The following is a 20,709-nucleotide window of genomic DNA, read 5'->3' as shown; positions in this document are numbered from 1 at the left end:
TGTTCGAGGTCTCTGTGAAAGTTTTAAAGCAGTCTTTTAGTGCCGCTTTGATCGGTCGCGTCCGTAATGGAGAACTGTCACGTAAAATAGTTTTTTTCCTCATAAATGCGAACACGAAAAATAAAAGACAAAAGACTTTTTTAAAAAAGACAACCATCCACAACTTTATAACACTCCAGTCAAAGTATCTCTTTTTGGTCAACGTCCTCCTTTTTGTAGACGAAATAGTCCCAAATAGCTGATTTTGACTTTCTTTTTTGTACGAAATCATCATTCTCTTAATACACCATGGGTGCTACTACCCTTCACATCGCATGTTCCGGCGATGTGACTATTGCTCATGCGCACAGCCCTACTATCATATTTTAAACTAATCGGTTAACCGGTTTCAACCGGCTAATGAGGCTCGGTGGTCGGTCAAGAATTTTTTTTGTTTTAGCCATCCCTACTTAGAAGTGACTTCTGTTTATGGTTTCTGTAAACTTTAGTGCTTTAAATTTAAATTTAAAAAGATAAAATTTAGAAATAAAGCTGCTCTGGTTTCATTTGTGTTTTGTGCAGAAAAATGATTGTAGCTGGCGATATTTTGTCTAAAATATGAGTTACTTAATATTACATTACTTTTTATTGAACTGCTGTTCAGTATAAAATCGATACAGCATTTCAGTTAGTGCAAATCTCCTGTGGAAATATATGATTTTTGGTTTATGATCTGTTATAAACCAGAGCTATTTTACTCTGATTCCACTTTTAATTCTACACAGACAGAAGCACACACACACACATCCTCAGAGCCTGCGTACGAGTAAAATGAGACAGGAATGAACGGCCGGTGGTGAATCTCAGGCTGAATGACCTTTCGTGACCCTCATGCTGAGCCAGTCACATCATAAACCTATCACTATAATTACAAGAATATTCCAGCGAGAGTTCACAGGTGTAAATGCTGCTTCTCCAATAATTATTGTCTAATTACTCAACACACACATTCTATCACTCTTTGTCAGCCAAATTGCCTCTCTCTCTTTATGTCTGTCTCTCTCATTCTCTGGAGCATTTTATGTTTACACAAACCTTTACTTTACTTTTTTTCCTCCTACATATATTACCGTTTTATGGGTTCTATCTAAATATTACCTGGCTGTGACTCAAAACCTAGCAAAACTCCATCCTATCTAACATGCTTATGAGGCCCAAATAGGCTGTCAACATAGGCAGCTCACTAGGTTTTGTGCCAATCCATCGGGATCAATCTCACGAAAAAATGATCCAGGACATGTCCAGGTTTGCAATTAAGAAAAATGGAAATTACAAACACAATAAAATTATTATAGAATTTGAGAGAGACCTTTTCTTAATTGTCATGAAAATAGATAAATAAAATAGTAATTGTAAATTAACGAATAAATAAAAAATGAAATGTAAATGTAAGTATAATATAAAAATATTAATTAAATATATTTTTATTATTTAAAATATAATTTTATAACACCCACTTAAACACTACTGAATTAAGTAGAAAGTAAGATTACTGACTGGTGGTGCGTCCTCCATTATATTAGTGCTGTAGGGGAGGTTGGTGAAGATGGGGTCCATATCTTGGATATCAGTGATGGTAATTGCCAAATTAGACAGACTAGAGAGCGGACGGCGTTTATCCTGGTCCTGTTACAACAAAACAAATACATGTTTTATTTAGCTTTGGAATTGACAGAGTTCCACACAATCATTTGACAATGTAAAACTCTACTGTGTTCTGTTTTCTAACCGTGGCATTAACAGTGAGCTGATAGCTGGTTGTCGTCTCGTAGTCCAGCGCTCTCGTCACAGTAACGATTCCTCTGGCCCCATCAATGGAGAAGAACGGAGAGGGGGGCTGGAAGGAGAAGAGCACACTACCACCCACGCCTTGATCCGGGTCTGTCGCATTCACCATTAACACTGACGTTCCCACTGGAGTGTTCTATGCACACACACACACAGAGAGAGAGACAACAATGATACATGTTAATAAGATCATACTTGCATGATGAGCATTATTTAATGCTGTGTTTAAGCATATTTCAGATGATGAGTGACAGCTCTTGTCTCTGTCATTTCACCTGTCAGTAAGATGATCAGACCCCTGCTGTCACAGAGACATGATGCAGTCCGTCAGCACCAGAGAGAACACACACACACTAAAATGCTAGAGGAGCATTTTCACACGCTCCCTAAGTTTTAACCCAATATTTATACATTATCCTTAGGGACGGGGTCAAAATGGGTGAACTGGATAAAAACTAGTACAGGTCACATTTTACTCTAAAACAAGTCAGTCTGAAAATTCTACTTTACAAAAATAATGTAGTGAAAATGATTTTTTCTTTTTTTTTATTATTTATAAAAATACATACACATATCATGTCCCTCTTTATATATATATATTTAGTAATAAAAGCCATACAAAATAAATACTACTATGATATAGAAACACTTTACAGCTTAAATAATAATAAAAAATTAAAAAATGAAGTCATTAGAATCTATTGATTTATTATTATTATTAATTTTATTATTATATTTTTGCAGAATTGAGAATTTTGTGGGAAATGTGCAAAAAAATAGCCTAGAAATCTAGACGCACCCTAGCGGCAGCAAAATGTATTTTGCAGCCAGGGTAGTCTAGCAACTCTCCGTTGACTTTCAGGGCTGTAAAAACCTAAATTGGGTCAGGCCAATCACATCGTGTCTAGAGTAGGCGGGGCGGGCTTAACATAATGACGACAGAGTTGCGACGGTTCCCTGCTACTTGAAAACAAAGAATGGCGGCTGCTGCTGGCGAACAGTCTTTCGAATCGGCTTTGGCCGCGACTCTGGAGAACTTGGAGTTAAGTTTTTCTTTGAGAAAAGAGCAAAGAACGGCACTGAAGTCATTCTTAAAAAAGGGAGATGTGTTCGTCAAAAGTTGAATCTATCAACTAACGTTAGCTCCGCTGTTGGGAAAACGCTCTGGTTGGTTGAAGCGCTGTCCTATTGCGTGCAAAGGGAATTTGAAGGACAGCCGTTAGTCCCGCCCCTCGGATTGAGCCGTGTCTATGGTGAGTTGCCAGACCAAACATCTTGATGTAGGTCTGGCTTGCCAGGCTAGCAAAAAATCGTAATTGTACAGAAATAGGATACATTTTCTTCATGCAAAATATAATTAATTCTTTGTTTATTTTGATTTTGAGGTCAAATTTGACCCAGACATATTATTGACAGATTTCATTACATTTGCTCATAAATACACAGTTCAAAAGTTTAGGGGTCAGTCAGTTACTATTATTATTTTTAGTAATTAATACTTTTATTCAGCAAGGATGCGTTCAATTGATCAAAAGTGACAGTAAATGCATCTATAATGTGACAGAAGATATTTAGCAGCACAGATGCTTTCAACATTGATATAAGAAATGTTTCTTGAACACCAATCAAATCAGCATATTAGAATGATTTCTGAAGGATCATGTGACACTGAAAACTGTTTTTGATCAAAGAAATGCGCCTTGGTGAGCATTAGAGACTTCCTTCAAAAACATTTTTAAAAAAGTACAGACCCTAAACATTAACATAAACGGTAGTCTACAAATCGTCTGCTCACCATCTATACATACAGTATATATTTACATATCTACACTAGACAATCGCAAGGCTGCATCCGAAATCGTATACTACCCTATATAGTAGGTGAAAAACAGTATGTGACGAAGAATTCACAGTACTCATAAAACAGCAGGTAAAAAGCATCCAGCTGACCTACTTCTTCTGGAAAGATTCTGAAGTGTGCATACGATGTTTACAATCCCATGAGGCCACAGGAGAGGATTTATGAATGGCAGTGAAGCGACGCAACTGATGCTGGCAGGTCACATGATAATGACAACATGGCAGATGTAATACATCCAGATTACATTCATACTACACACATTTATACTATACTGTATAGAACATACTTTTTTTAGCGGTCGTGGAGTAATTACTAATTAAAATATGTACCTACTCAAGAGAGAATGTGATTTCGGACGCAGCCCAAGTCTATATGGAAAAGGAAATGCAATTTCAAGAACTCTTGTATAGAGTCACAGCTGACTATGAATAACCAGCTACATTATTTATGCTTATATATGCCATTTACATATAAAGCTGTGTCACAGCATTACTCCCAGAATCCCTCGGCCAAAGAAAGAGAACAAAAGAGAGAGAAAGAGACACTTCCCCTTCCAAAACAGTAAACCAGATCCTTCCTGAGAGAGAGAAGTTGTACTTCAGCAAGCACTCACTCTTTATCTCTTTCAATAAAACAGGAGATATCCATCCTTTGAAAAGAAAGGATTAGAAAAGATTCAGATAAACTATTGGAGAAAAAGAAAGCATGAGAGGTATAAAGGACAAAGATAAAAGAGAGAGAAAAGAGGATTAGAAAAAAAAGGAATCATAAGAAGGAATGAAGATAGATGTGGACAGTGAATTCTTGCCTCGCCCTGATAACGTCCTCTCACGGCACAGCAACCCTCAGATCCTCCACGCTAAAGTTCATGCACCTCAAAAACAATCCCCTTCAGGTCAACTGAGGAAACTGGACCACTTATTTTATTCTCCAAATCAATAATTGAAATCATGTGTATGTAAATACAGACTTTGAGTTTTAGCTTTTTAATCAAGTCAGTGATATTTTTCATATCTATTGAGACTATTTTCACCTACTGAGTGGACAACATTTCCAGGTGTTGATCTGAGAAATAAATTTGTATTCAAATATAACATTTGAGGTTAGGAAAAAAGCCTAGCAAGAATATAAAATAAGAAGAATGAAGGAAGAAAAGAATGCACGAGTGGGAGAGAGAGGCATATCTAATAGTATTAAGAACCTCAAATACAGCAGGGACTCCCCAGCCTCTTTCAACTGCAGTATGTTAGAGAAGATTATTCCCAAACCAGGAAGACAGAAAAAGGGAAATGGGAGGAGAGAAAGAGGATACTTATTATTAGCTTTCTGGCTCTTATATTGTGGCACAAGTAAAATCAGTTTACACAAAAACACCATAGGAAAAAGAGTGACATCAAGTTTATAGTTTGGCGCGATCTGGTTTAACACTTGTTTCTATTGAACCTCTGTGCATTTGCGTTCATCTTACGGAAACGGGTCAATATATTGTGTTTTGTATTAATTTCGTGCTTCTATGCAGAGCAGAGTGAATGACACTTGGATTTACTATATGTGCATCGTGTTACCGGTCCTACTCAACCTGCCCCAAACGGGATTCGAACTGGGTCTCCGGCATGGGAGGCGGGCGCGCTAACAAGGACGCTAAAGACTGCAGCCTCTTGAGGCCAGGGGAGTGAGGTTTACACACACAGCTCTTGCTTGCCTACGTCGGTTACACTCACCCCCCTAAACCTTAGTCCCAGCCGGGTCACGGCACCAAATATAACCGGTCTTACTCGACCCACTCCGAGCGGGATTTGAACTGGGTCTCCGGCATGGGAGGCGGGCGTGCTAACAAGGAAGCTAAAGACCCAACAGCTAGCGTCAGTTGCTGCTAAAGCTCCTCTTGAGATCAGCGGGGCGAGGTTTACACGCACAGCTCTCACTGGCCGACGTCCATTTCAGTCACACGAAGGAGGCTTTCTGCTGCTTGCAAACGGACTCTTTTGAGGAGACAGCAGAGAGTCAACTATTCATTTGCCGTTCTGACTGCACGCTCACTCTCTCGTATCCAAGGTAAATCCTCACCACTGTCATCCCTTATATGTGTTTTTTGTTGAACTAATGATTTCACCATCAGTTAAAATGCATGCGCAGGTTACTTTACTTCTTGAACAAGTTGGCACCCCAGTCCGAGTTGCTTTCACATTGACACGAATCGAGCCACAGTCCGAGCGCAACTAACTCAGACCACCTCCTACGGGTAGTCTCGGGTTTGCTACCTCGGTGCGCTCCCGGGTCCCTATGACAGCTTTCACTTTCATTGAACCGTGCCCTGTTTCAAACTAAACTGTCAGTGTGAAAGCACCCTCAGAGTGATAAGTAGAGCAAGATTCAGAGTGAAAAATGGAAGTGAGATTTAGTGAAGTGAGATTCAGAGTGAGACAATAGTCCTATTCAGGTGAGACATATTTTCTAAACAGAGTTTGAGTTACAATTCTTATCACCCAACGTCTGTGATTTCATGACTATGTAAATGTGAATTTTACTTCACATCGCACACTGAATCTCACTTCAAATTTACATTTAGGCATTTGACAGATGCTTTTATCTAAATCGAACTCATGACTTTGGTGTTAGTGCCACGTTTACAAATTTCGGTAGCCCTTTATTTTACAGTCCTGTTCCCTATGTGCATACTATGCACTTATTATAATAATTTCAATAACTGGGTAATAACTACAAACTAACCCTGAACCTACCTCTAAAACTAACCTTAACCCATGTAGTTACCTTATATTGCCCAGTACTTTCTTAGTAAGTACACGTAAGTGCCCGTACTGTAAAAAATAAAAATAATAATAATAATTTTCTCTAACGCCCTTCAGGAAAACTAGTCTCGTACAAATAGGGCTAATGTCACTGAAGCATTCCTGTAGCTCAAACAGTAGAGCATTGCACTAACACCAAGGTCATGGGTTCGATTTCCAGGGAATGCATGAAGTAATCAAATGTATGTCTTGAACGCAATGCAAGTCACTTTAGATAAAAGCATCTGCCAAATGCATTAATGTAAATTAGAAGCGAGAATCAGAGTGAGATGTGGAGTAAAGCTCACACTGAGATGTGAACAGCAACGCATTCCACTAAAGATCACTGTGCAAATACACACTCTGTTCAACATGTTCTCAAGCTCTATAATTACTATTATCATATTTCTAAATGATCACAAGCCCATTTATCAGCTCATTAACCCATTTGAAGTTTCTTAGAGACTCTCAGAGACAAATTATCTATGAATGTTTAGGATCATAGGGATTCCCCCCATCATATTCGTACTCGTACATCATACTCGATTTTATCATTATCATCAAGAGCTCGGTAGCAAATCAGCATAAATGATATCCTGTACAGAGAAAAGTACCCATTTATTTTTGGAAAATTTTAAATTCATGTACAACTGTATCTGATAATGTCTGTCAATATGACAAAGACATTTTGACAAGTTTAGAATTTTTTAAATGCCACATAAGAATGAACTTAAGTTTTAAAATTTTCATCAATAGTAATTTCTTAAAGTTAGACTTGTTGAAAGGCAGCCATTCACATAATGTAATTTGCATAATCTTAAATGTTCATCTATATGATTATAATAAATCAGTAAATTCATACAGGTTTTGAACAACTTTAGGGTGAGTAAATTATGAAAAAAAAAATATTTTTGGGTGAACTAACCCTTTAAGTGAATTTATATATATATATATATATATAGAATATGTAAAGTAGTGCACATTAAGTAGTTGTTTTTACTGTATAAAAACAGTAAGTAGTTGTTTTTACTGTATAAAAAAAAAATGCAGCCTTGGTAAGAATAAGACAATTCTTCCAAAACATTTCAAAATCTTACCAACCCCAAACTTTTGAACGGTAGTATATATATATATATATATATATATATATATAGTATATATATTATAAGTAAATTATAATGATGAATACAACTGCGTAGATGCTTTTAGAAATGATTCTCAGCTTTGTATATCATACATGTAAATCACATAAATATTTAAGAAAACAAATTAAATTTAACATCTGTAAAATCAAAGACATCACTCTCTCAATAACTGGATGTAGTTTAGGATCACAATCAGACAGTATGACGAAGGCAAATTCATCACTCATTTTGTGTTAAATTGTGTTTTCACAGTCAAGCTTTCAGCATCTGCTGCTAAACAGAACGCATGCGGTTTGAAGTTTGAATGTGCAGCAGATGTCCTGTCGCTCTGCACCAATCACTGATGACAGTATTTGCATATTCTGGTGTTTTACTTCACAACTATCAAAAGGAAAATGAATAAACGTTTGGCGAAATAATCAGATTAACCTACTCGGTCTGTCTTAAACATCATTCTCACAACAATCAGGGAGCATCTCATTTTCTATCAACTGTGCATTATTAAAAAATCAAATATCTAAAGCAGCGCTTCCCACAATTATTTCATGTGCATTCGAATGTCTGTATAAACACATCTTGAATATATAATACAGTATATGCCACTTTCAATGTAGCTTCCTTTCCTACCATTTTTGCCCCACAAGCACAAAAGTGAAACCTCTGCACTCTGAAGGGGTGTAGGAAAAGTACAAGTACAAATATTGCTCACAACATAATGCAGATGTCAGTTAAATATACAAAATCCACACCATTTAGTCCAGTTTATGGGCTAAATCCAGTGGCCCTCAAGAGGTCTGTATCACTTGTACAGAGGCCGGTTCACTGACCAATTAGCTTGTGCATGAAACAGTCTCCATAGGGATAATAACCCTGACACCACAGAGAGACAAAAGCAAATGAACTCACTGAGCACTCACCATGCTACATCTCTAACTCACTAACATCCACACTGACAGCGATTAAATCACTGGAGGTTGGCAAGTCTCGGTCAAGGAGGTCTATAATACCTCGACAGAATAGCTGTACTGTACTGTACGTTTGCATTCTCATCTGCCATGAACCATTATCTGAGCCATAAATGCCATGTGACCAATCAATCTAGAGTCCTATAGAAAATAAAATAAAATTTGCAAATTAATTGTTGATTGAAAAAATGTGTCAAATTGTTGTAAATGTTCAAGGCTCTTTTCAAAGTTACATTTTTTGTAATCTTTTAATGGTGCAAGGCCAATTTTGTGTTCAGAAAACATTGGTAAATAATAATAATAATAATAATAATAATTTGTTTCTTAAAAAAATGTATTTGTCAAATCGTCATAATTAGCCGCAGTTCTTTTAAAAGTTCCTTAGTGATCTTTCAATTTTGAAAGATAATAAAGTTTTTTATCCTTACATGCTCAACTGTATCACATGACCTTCACTGCCTGCACTGCCATTGGTAGTCGCTCATACCACAGTAAATCACCAGCCCTGACTTGAAATAAAAGATGTCAGATCGCTTTGTCTCTGAAAATCGTTTTATGCTTGAACATCTCTTAACAATCCAGCACTCTAACAAGTTAATCACACTCTCTTGTTTGACGACTTTCTGTTAAATGCTAAAAAATACAGGTATTATTTTACATTTTATACAACAGAAAAGCAGCTCTCAGCGTGTCCTGCCATAAGCTCTTTCATGCCAATAGCTTTGTCAAGGGAAGGGGGCTGATTAAAGTTACACATATGAAAAGCTGGCCTTTTCAGCGTTAAGCGCGTGCGGGGGAGTGAATACAGAAAGTTCAAGTTTAGCCAGGTTGAGCAGGAGTGAATGGCAGCTTGCGTACTGAAGGCTTTCATTGATTGGGAGGGTTAATAGAGACATTGTGTGATAGACGAGGTGAGGAGCAGGTCCACGGCGCGTATGTTCTCAAAGTTAGGCAGGCTCCAGTCGTAAGGGCTAATTTACGGTACTAGCGTGGCACGGCAGCAGGATCACGCAGTGCGCTAGCCTAAAGCCGTAAACCCCTGCAGAGCTGGCCGAACAATACAGCACTGATTACAGATACGGACCCGAACGCCCACTCCAGCCCAGATACAGGCCTCATGATTATACCTCTTTCCCTACGCTTTTCTCCTTCTTTCTTTTTCACACTTTAAAAATGTCACGTTCCTCATTGACTTTCACTATTTTGCTAATTCTCTATTTCTCCATCTCGCTAACTTCTGCTGCCATCCATCCCACATGATACATAATTATTCTGAATTTTAGGAAGCATATTTGCTTATTATATCCATACCATTCCATGCATTATTGTTTTACAAGCAAACAGCTAAAATACAGATTATAATGGAAAATTATCAGAGAAAAAGACACTTTTTCACATAACACTGGCTCAGTTACGCGCTTTTGTTTTCATCACTATTTCTAATGTCTGACAGAGCTTTCAAAAACAATAAAATCTCATCGGAAAATATTTATGTACAGTCACAATTCTCTTGTGTTACAATTTATCTGGGTTGAAGCTATTCTGATATGTGTGTAATGGTGTGTGACACTTTAGTATGGCATTAACATTCATTTATTTTTACAACAGAGGCAATGATGTTCTATGCCAGTGAGCCAAAATCAATGTGATCACACGTCAAAATGTGTTCAACCTGTTTGATGCCAAGGGCCCCCAAATATGAATTTTTGTAAATTATAAATGTAGCTTTATATTATCATGTATTGTATCAAGACTTTTATACTATATGTGCGAGACAATTGATTTATTAAAACAACATGCTATTATTTACTTTTTATTTTGTACAATATGCTGGTATAAAAAAAGCAGTGATATTGTGAATAATTATTACTATTATTTAAAACTGTTTTTAATATGAATATAATTGTTTTTAATGTCAATTATTCCTGTAATGGCAAAGCTGAATTGCTCCAGTCTTCAGTTTGCGGAAAATTGATTTTTTATTTAAATTTCTTACTGTCAAAAAACAAGCAAAATAATTGATCAGGTAAAAACAAATAGAGAATGTTACTAGTGTTACATTCCCAAAAAGAAACTGAAAGAGTGGACTATTTTCTTGCTGAAGTTGGCAACCCCATCACTCTTTAACTAGCGCTGAAGTTTCACCACAAACATTCACTGCAGTTAAAGAGAACTGACGGAGAGACAGACAGCAGTTTGCCCTTCAAAGAACCCGAGGAGGGTTGGGAAAATACATTCTAACAAATTATGCAAATTATAATGCAACTATATGTTTTAATTTGACACCCACATCAGGAAAGGAAATTATGTGATTACATTATACTTTGTTCACAATCTGCTCACTTTCTGTTATGAAAATAACACAATGAAATGAACACCTATCAGACGCTGTGGAATTTCATCCTGATGGCAACAACTATAAGTTAACAAATGACGATGATATACAGTAAGACAATTTTCATGCATCCTATAGTGGCTCATATTCACAGCAAACACGCACAGATTCATCCCCCTCTGTTTCTCCCTGAAAAATGGAATCATTTACTGAACTCCATACTTGTATTTCTCATCAGTATCTTTCTTACGTCCTGCGCTCCACCGTCATCCATCAGAGAGAGATACCTCATATATCAGTGCTGAAATGAGCTAATCAATTATTTAACACCTTATCCAACCTGAACACAAGCACAACGCCCTTCAGACCAACAGTACAGTCACAAGTGTGTGTGTGTACAGGTTTGGCTATACTTGCAAGAGTAAAATGTCCTCAATTACGTAGTGAAATATTATGACAACCGACTAGTGAGGACATTTTACTGGTCAAAACATGTGTGTGTGTGTGTGTGTGTGTGTGTGTGTGTGTGTGTGTGTGTGTGTGTGTGTGTGTGTGTGTGTGTGTGTGTGTGTGTGTGTGTGTGTGTGTGTGTGTGTGTGTGTGTGTGTGTGTGTGTGTGTGTGTGTGTGTGTGTGTGTGTGTGTGTGTGTGTGTGTGTGTGTGTGTGTGTGTGTGTGTGTGTGTGTGTGTGTGTGTGTGTGTGGACATGTTTTTCTACACCGGTGGGGACTTAAACCTGAATGCACACAGACTCATGGGGACTCGTGTCACCGTGGGGACCTAAATTGAGGTCCCCATGGGTACAAAAGATTATAAATCATACAGAATTAGTTTTTTTGAAAATGTAAAAATGCAGAATGTCTCCTGTGATGGGTAGGTTTAGGGATAGGGGCAGTGTAAGGGGATAGAATATACAGTTTGTACAGTATAAAAACCATTACGTCTATGGAGAGTCCTCACAAAGATAGTGCACCAGACATGTGTGTGTGTGTGTGTGTGTGTGTGTGTGTGTGTGTGTGTGTGTGTGTGTGTGTGTGTGTGTGTGTGTGTGTGTACGTGCGCATGGTTCAGGTATACCATACATTATTGTGACAAAATGTCCTCACAAAGATGGCAATACCTGAAATCTTTGAAATTTTTTGGTCCCCATGAGGAAAACAGCTTATAAATCATACTAAGTGATGTTTTTTTGTAAATGTAAAAATGCAGAATGTTTTCTGTGATGGTTTAGGGGTAGGGTAAGTGAAAGGGGATAGAATATACAGTTTGTAGAGTATAAAAACATTGGGCCCTATTTTAACGATCTGAAACGCAAGTGTCAAAGCGCAAAGCGCAAAGCGCAAGTAACTTTGTGGGCGGGTCTTGGCGCTGTTGCTATTTTCCCGGCGGGATAAATGACTCTTGCGCCAGGCGCAAATCTAAAATGGGTTGGTCTGAAGTAGCTTCATTATTCATAGGTGTGGTTTGGGCGTAACGTGAAATAAACCAATCAGAGCGTCATCTCACATTCCCTTTAAGAGCAGGCGCGTTTGTTCTAAAGCGGATTCCTATTGTAACGGCGGATTTGCCAGGCGCGCACCAGGAGCGGTTCACAGCCGAGGAGACCGACGTTCTCGTCAGGGACGTTGGGGATGGAGAAACACACCCAAATTAACTTCGGTTAAAAAGGCGTATGATAATTTGGGTAAATGTGTAAGCTAGATGTATGCTTTTATAATAAATTGTCTATCTATCTATCTATCTATCTATCTATCTATCTATCTATCTATCTATCTATCTATCTATCTATCTATCTATCTATCTATCTATCTATCTATCTATCTATCTATCTATCTATCGTAATAATGTATGATTTGCCAAAATGAAAACTGCTGCTTCTGTGTAGATGAGAGAATCAAAGTGCATTCACGTTGTGCACACGCTACATTGATTATGGCCAAGCATGCGCCCTAAAATAGCTTATGAATAACATGCGCAACGCGCCACTGACTTTAAACTATTTTTTCCTGGTTAGTGGCGCAATGGTTTTCTAAACCTGCAAAATAGCATGAAGGAACGTTTGCGCTGGAACACGCCTCCTCTTTGCGCTGAACCGCCCCGGGGAGCGCAAGTGTATTTCTTAATTAACCGACGTGCTTCTGTGGAGGGAAAAGCGCGCTTTGCGCGGGTGCAAAATAGGAATGATACATTGTCGGTGTACAAAGTCAATTGCGCTGGGTGCAAGATAGGGCCCATTATGTCTATGGAATGTCCCCACAAAACGTGTGTGTGTGTGTGTGTGTGTGTGTGTCTCAGGTGAACCCTATTTTATGTCCCCACAAAGATGGCAATATCCAAAATCCTTGTGACATATACACCCATACATTAATAGATCTTGACTAGGTTAAATATAACAGTAAATAAAAATATAAAAAAACATTCTGTTAATTATAATAAAATTTTATTTTATAATAATAATTAATAAATAATTAATACATGCTGAACAAAAAAAAGATTAACGATCATATCCCTGACTAACTGTCAACTGTCCAGTGCAGTGTCAGATCGACTACAGTGAGTGACACTCATTTATATCACCTGGAAAATAAAGAGTCTTACTCTACATCAGGATGCTCTTCATTGATTTCTATTCAGGGTTCAATACCTTCATTCTCTAGACCCTTATTAACAAATGTCTTCTTGTGATATCATACGTATCTCAGATGTACTGAGCCCACTGACGCGCACCTGCTGACCTGCGACTGCATTGGCAAACACAAGAACAATCATATCATTAAGTTTCACTGACGACACTACAGTTATGGGGATCATCAACAACAACCGCTGTCCTGTGTGTGGACAACAATCTCTTAACATCAGCAAAACAAGAGAGTTGATTGTGGACTGAAAGCAGCTCGGCCTCCTCCACATCACTGGTTAGGGCCGCTTCACACAGTAGGGTAGTGGTCTCCAGACGCGTCTTTTAAAAGTTGAACTTATTTTTTACTTTAAAAGATGCAAGAAGCGAGCGCAGCGGTCAAACACGTCGTCCATCTAGCGCGTTTACATCCAAAAATAACGGAAAAGTAGAGCAGTGCCATGGGATAACACATTCTTCACGTGGACCTTAAACACCTTCACCTCCTGGTGAGGAACACACAACAGCATCTGCACTTCCTAATGAAACAAAGACTGAAGCCTCTATTTGTAGCTCACACATGAGTCTGGTGGCACATACACAGCATCATATGCACTGTACTAATCACCTTCAGTAATCTACTGTACACCACATATGGCCCAGATTTACTGAACAGGGCAAATTAAAGAACACAGATTCAGCGATGTCAAGCATAAAATAGGTGTAAAAGCAAAAGACATGCTTTTTTGGGGTGTTACATGATGGCGCTAATACCAGTAAATTGACTACCGCAAACATTAGTAAATCATGTTCCAGGATTTATTTAAATATTCTCCTCCCATAAATTTTGCATTTGAACGGGGAACTCCTGCAAATGCATATGCAATAAGATCAGTAAGAAAAAAACTGTGTAACCTTTTGATTGCTAGTTTCTCAGTAAATCCAGAGTTGTTCTTTATCACCATAAGAGGGTTTTTGCTAGCGTGAGCTCTGTAAATCTGGCCATTTGATGTTTAAACATCAGCATGGACCCTATTTACTTTCTTAATACTGTACATGTTCTTGGTTTCAATCAGATATGTCCAATTACAAATGTCAAATGCATTATGAATCTGGTTTCACGTTGAAGAAACTCATTTACAGCTGATAAATGAGTTTTTCTACATGCTCTAATTGCTTTTTTCTAATAATAATAATAATAGCAGAATATATAATAATATTATAATAAATAAATAATTTCCTATTTATTTAGAAATTGTCAATATAACCTGTGTTTGAAAAGTATAGAGGGGGTTTGAGAAAAAGAGAGAAAAAGAAAGAGGACTGAGAAGTATTAAAGTGGAAATCACATTCTTATTCACATTGCATCCAAATTGCCCAAGATCTGATTTTCAATTTATTTCATTCTTACTCTCATATTTCATTTTCCTCCAGTCTTTATTTTTTGTTTTGTCCTCATCCACTTTCCTGAACATGACAAGAACAGAGCAGAGAGAGAGAGTGAAAGATGAGTAATGAAGCAGAAGAACAGCTCTCCTCCTCTACCTGATGGAAATGCTCTTAGCGGGAGGGGCTGCACATCTTTATTCCTTCTCTCTCATCCGTCTCTCCTGATTCTCCCAATCTAAACTTACACTGAACGCACATGCAACGATATGCTACGATTCATAAGAGCCCCGGCGACCCAGCCCACATGAAGTGACATCAAGTGCAAGCATTTGTGACACTGCCTTAAAACAATGATCATCACAGACACACATTTATTACAATGTGTCTTTTTCAAGTGTCCATCTACCAGCTTATCTACCAACAAAAGAAAAATCAGTAAGGGTTAGGAGGGACTAGATGTGCAAGAACATTAAGCAGATCACAAGAAGGTATAGTCTATGAAGTTGTATAGAAGATCATTTAGACTGCCAAAAAGGAGAAAATATTTGACTCGTGTGCTATAGTCTAAGTCTTCTGAAAGCATACAATAGCTGTGTATGAGAAGCAAATAATTTTTTTAAAGATTTTTAAATATCAAAGATCACTTTGCGCCTCACTTATGTTTATTAAAAAATTGGTGCCTGAAGATGCATAGCACCAGATTTGACATCACTAGGACCAAATACCAATGGTTGTTTATGAAAGAAAATAAATTCATACACGTTTGGAACAACATGAGGGAGAGAAAAATTGTAAAAGTGTAAAAACAGCTTTAGGCAAACAAATTGAACCAATTAAATACATCATATGTATTATAAACTAAATTAAATATAATCTAATATAACATAGCATTTTTATTTTTATATATATTTTTCATGAATTCATTTATTTATAATATTTATAAAAAAAAAAAAAAATTTAAGTATTTAAAAATATTGATTTTAATTTTTTTATCTTAAATTGTTGTATATCTTATATTGTGTTGAGCCCTTGTCTAAAGACAATTTTTTACCCCTGTGGGGATTGACAATAAAGCTTTTTTGAATTTGAATTTGATTTACCTCGTACACTGACAGAAGCAAAGTATCAGTGTATATAAACACTGAGCATATAATACACACGGATGCTTTGACATATGGCAACTTAAAGAGCAGCACAGAAATATATGTGTAAAGAAACATACTCTATCAAATAGGCTTCGCACAGACACACACACACAGCTCACGGCTGACTGGTTGCTAAAGGTCTGTGCTGTGTATTTAAGAAGAAAGATAATCAAGAAAGAGCCTGGAAGGCCGAGAGACACAGAGAGAATAAAAAAGACAGAGAGAGAGAGGGAGAACACGATGCACAAAGAGAAAAAACTGATGGTTTTTGGGTACCTCATGGCGAGAGCACAAGGACGCCACAAAGAAAAACCCTCCATCTCCCATTCCTCTGCCTCAATCATTCAAACTCTTTCGATCTCTCATTCATCCTATTTTTTTGTGTCTCAGCGGGAGATAGCCAGGGTCAGACGCACACATGGGACCGACACACCGTAGAAGACAGCAAAAAGATGATAATGAAAATTTTGGCATGATTTACTCACCATCACCCTTGAGTTTCCTCAGAAGAAAAAAGAAGACTTTTTAGCAGACTGTCCCAGCTCTTTTCCATACAATGAAAGTAAAGGGGGACAGACACTTTCAGGCTCCAAAAAAGACAAAAACACACCATAAAAATATCATAAAATTGGTTCACTGTTTATGATTTGTTTTCTGACTAAATTTAAGCCATTATTCACCATTGCTCTCAAATGTCATTCATGTTGCAACATATTTAAACTAAAAATGGCATCGCTGACTACAAACCTGGTAAAATGTGTCTTCACATGTCAAGAAATGAGTAACTGATATGAGAAAAACTACTTTCGAGATAACTTTTGTCCTTTTTAGAGCTTGACCACTGTACATTATATTCATTGTATGGAAGAAAACGTGCAAAATAGACAATCATTAAAGAAGTCACACAATCCAATAAAACAGCTTTGAAAGCATCTCCCTAAGAAAAACTAATTTACCGCATAAACATTGTTTTCTCATTCTGCGTGTCTCCTATATCTCTTGGTCTCATTTCTCTCCCTCTTTCCATTTAATTCAGGTGAATTGTGTTTTTAATAGAATTAAATGCAAATGGGCAGAGAGCTGATTATCATACAAAAGGTGCATTGCACAAATAGATGCCACATTCCGGCTTCAGTTACTTCTTTGATACGGTTGCATTTGCCAACAATAAGACACAGCAATTATCAATGTGTGTGTGCAAACCGTGCATGTGTTTGTTTGATTCTATAATCGCTAATTTGATCAGGATGTACATGCATGGTTGGTGGGAGACTGCGGTGTGTGAGAGAAACAGTCATCAGCGGGGGCCAGCAGAGGAAGAGAATTGTTTATCTGTTATGGCTGGCCTTTGGCGTGACGTCTCTTTCCTGTCTATAAGACAAGGGTCCTGTCGGAGGAGCTGTACTATCAGAGGCTGATTAAACTCACTGTCCTGGAGACACAGTGTGGCCATGGAGAAAATCGCTAATTATAGGGCCAGTCTTCACTTTTCACTGCTGTTTTTACCCTTGATAATAAACCACTTTGGATTTTATTGCTTTCAACAATAAAAAAAAAATAAAAAAATGGTAGCATCATAATGTTTACACTTCGCTGTTGCAATCTTATCAGCTCTGTGAAGTTTTCCTTGTTTTTGTGACCTCGTATTCACGATTTGATGGCAGACTAAAGCTTTCAATATGTCATTTTCAGTCAGGGATGAAAAATCCATCACTTGCACCTCAAGAGAGAGTTTGAGCAAAAAGCTTAAAAGGAAAATAAATCGTGTAAGACTTCCTATTTTGTGATGAGATCAAATGGAGAGCAAATAGAAAGAGAATAAAGTGTTTATGTCTCAAACGGTGCTCAGATCTGGCCAGTATTTACAGGTCTGCAATCAAAAGTCAAATATTTCAGTATAAACTCAAATACTTCTTATCAAATTCTTCAAGTACATCAATGTTACAGCTTGTCAACAATTGTATCACTCATCTGCACTCTTAGAAAAAAGGTGCAATGGGGTTCAGTCTAGAACCCTACGGTTCTTGATAAGAATGCTTTATGCCAAAAAGGTTCAATATTAAGAGAAATGTCCTAAACGATTGCATAATACTTTCATGTTTAATGGTCTGTTTCAATTTATTTCAATTTATTAATGAATTTTATTTTAAAGTATGTTTATGAGCCATTTCATTCATAAAATTTAATCAAAATAAAAAATGAATTAAAATTCATTCATTAAAACTAAATCTATTAAATGATGCCATGATGGGCCCTCTAAAGGTCCTATATAAAGTGCCTGACTGAACTCTTTAAAGGGTTAGTTCACACAAAAATGAAAATTCTGTCATGTTTATATGTGAAAAAAAAGCCTAAATTCAATCTGTTCATTATTTACAGCAATTGAGTCTCTTCAGAAGATTCTCTCAATTCAAAGATGAATGAAAGTCGAGGGCAAGTAATTAATGACAGAATTTTCATTTTTGGGTAAACTAATCCCTTTAAAGATCTATATAGAACCTTTTCTAGTGAAGTTGATAATGAAATTATAAAAATAAGAAATGCTGAAGAGAAAAACAGTGTAAGAATGAGAAATTGCATGATATTAAGATAAAACAGAGTGTGACAAATGAGCAAACATCACAAATAAATCGAGTGCTAGAGGGATAACACATGATCACACAGTATGGTATATCAAATACATTTCACTGAATACAAAGATACTTGTCAAACAATACTCACACACATCGATATTCCCACTTCAATCCACAACCGAACATCTATGTGCAAACTCATGCACGCCAAAACACTGATATACACAAATCAAACATGATCATAGTTGTGGTGAGTACAACATTTACTTTAAATAGAATTTTTTGAAACTATGCAAAACTCTTTATTGTCACTTTTAATCAATTTAATGCATCCTTGCTGAATAAATGTGTTATTTTCTTTTTAAAAAAGACAATCTTACTGACCACTTTTGAACGGTAGTGTACATATAATTGCGGACTACAGTGGATATTTAAAGCTCATTATGGTGAGGTTTGGTTCAGAGTAATACTCAGGAATTATACAGCAGTATAATTGAACATTTGAAAAAATGTATTATCCTTTCACTCTCTGCGAAATCAGTACATTTACTCACTGATGGCAACCATTTTTAGATGCTCTTTTATTTCTGGTATTGAAAGTAGATTGTACTATTCACACTGATTTGTGAATGTTATTTATGTTGACTGTGTGTGGTTTGTGGCTTTATTAGTGTGTATTTGTTTTAGTGCTTAGTGTAGTGTAAGTGCTTAAATTGTTTAGAACTTGTCAGAAATGAAGATTTTATGAAGAACAGATTGAAATTTAAGTCGTTATTCACTGAAATCTTTTACGATGTATGAGTTTATTGTGCATGTTTATTTGTCCTACCCGTTTCTGTTTCATTATTCCTCTCTGTGCCAATATTTCAGTCTGTCTCTCTCTTTTCCCTCATATTCCCAGTATAACCCCCTTTGATGTATAATTAAGTCCTGCACCCTATCCCTTTTTTCCTTTTTCACTCTCTTTCCTCTCTTTCCTTGGATATAGAGAGAGATAGGGAATGTTACATCTTAGCATCTTACAAAAAAAAATTTTGACTATCTATCCTTCTATCTATCTATATTTCTCATTATATATATATACATACATATATGAATGAGATAGATAGATAGATAGATAGATAGATAGATAGATAGATAGATAGATAGATAGATAGATAGATAGATAGATAGATAGATAGATAGATAGATAGATAGATAGATAGATAGATAGATAGATAGATAGATAGATAGATAGATAGATCCCCCCCTTCTCTCTCACTCTTTTATCACTCTCTCATGCTTTGAATTGTCTTCATAAATGAAGGAGAGTTGAATTTAGTTTAGCTTGAATATTAAGTGAGTCTTTGTTAGCTTTTGTTTCACTCATAAATCTTGTATGTTAAATATTCACAGAGCACCTCTATCTGCTGTCTGCTGCATACATGGAGTGATTGCAAACAGCGGCTCAGCTTCACACACACAGTCACACACCTGTCCTCAGCTCTATATAATTATTATATGAAATAATATGAAAGCATTAGTATCTATCTGTTCTTTTGAACTTTATTATTCATTTAAGAGTCCTAAAAAATGTATCACGGTTTCCACAATAATATTAAGCAGCTGATCTGTTGATAATACGCTCCTTGAGCAGCAAATCATCATGTTAGAATGATTTCTGAAGGATCGTGTGACACTGCAGACTGGAGTAATGATGCTGAAAATTCAGCTTTGAATCCCAGGAATAAATTACATTTCAAATATTTTCACTTAGAAAACAGTTATTTTAAATTTTCATAATATTTCACAATATTATTACTGTTTTTGCTGTTTTTTAATCAAATAAATGCAGGCTTGATGAGCAGAAGAAGCTTCTTCCAAAAACCTTAGTCTAGGGACCCAACATTTTTGTACAGTAGTGCATCTTTTCAAAACAGCCTGAATTATTCAAATAAATTAAACATTACAACATACTGTTTTGGGAATTTCACTTTAAAGTCTTTTCCTGTCCAATGGATTAGACTCTTGGAAGCATAGCATCTCCAACATTAATGAGCAGCCTGTGATTATAGCATAATTCT

The 20,709-nt window shown here is 36.7% G+C and overlaps 1 protein-coding gene across 1 annotated transcript in view; it reads right to left on the bottom strand.

Annotated features, from left to right (window-relative positions):
* Window positions 1-20,709, bottom strand: part of cdh23 (cadherin-related 23) — a 259,561-nt gene that overhangs the window by 152,804 nt on the left and 86,048 nt on the right. Inside the window, exons 7-8 of the mRNA XM_081350472.1 lie at window positions 1,769-1,963; window positions 1,537-1,665 (exon numbers count right to left, since the gene is read on the bottom strand). Coding sequence (XP_081206598.1) covers window positions 1,537-1,665; window positions 1,769-1,963 — 324 coding nt within the window. The remainder of the gene's footprint in view (window positions 1-1,536; window positions 1,666-1,768; window positions 1,964-20,709) is intronic.

The sequence above is a fragment of the Scardinius erythrophthalmus genome, assembly GCF_964197995.2.
Source record: "Scardinius erythrophthalmus genome assembly, chromosome: 21".
Classification (NCBI taxonomy): Eukaryota; Metazoa; Chordata; class Actinopteri; order Cypriniformes; family Leuciscidae; genus Scardinius; species Scardinius erythrophthalmus.
The sequence above is the reverse complement of the archived record's forward strand: the minus strand, read 5'-3'. Positions and strand labels throughout refer to the sequence as shown.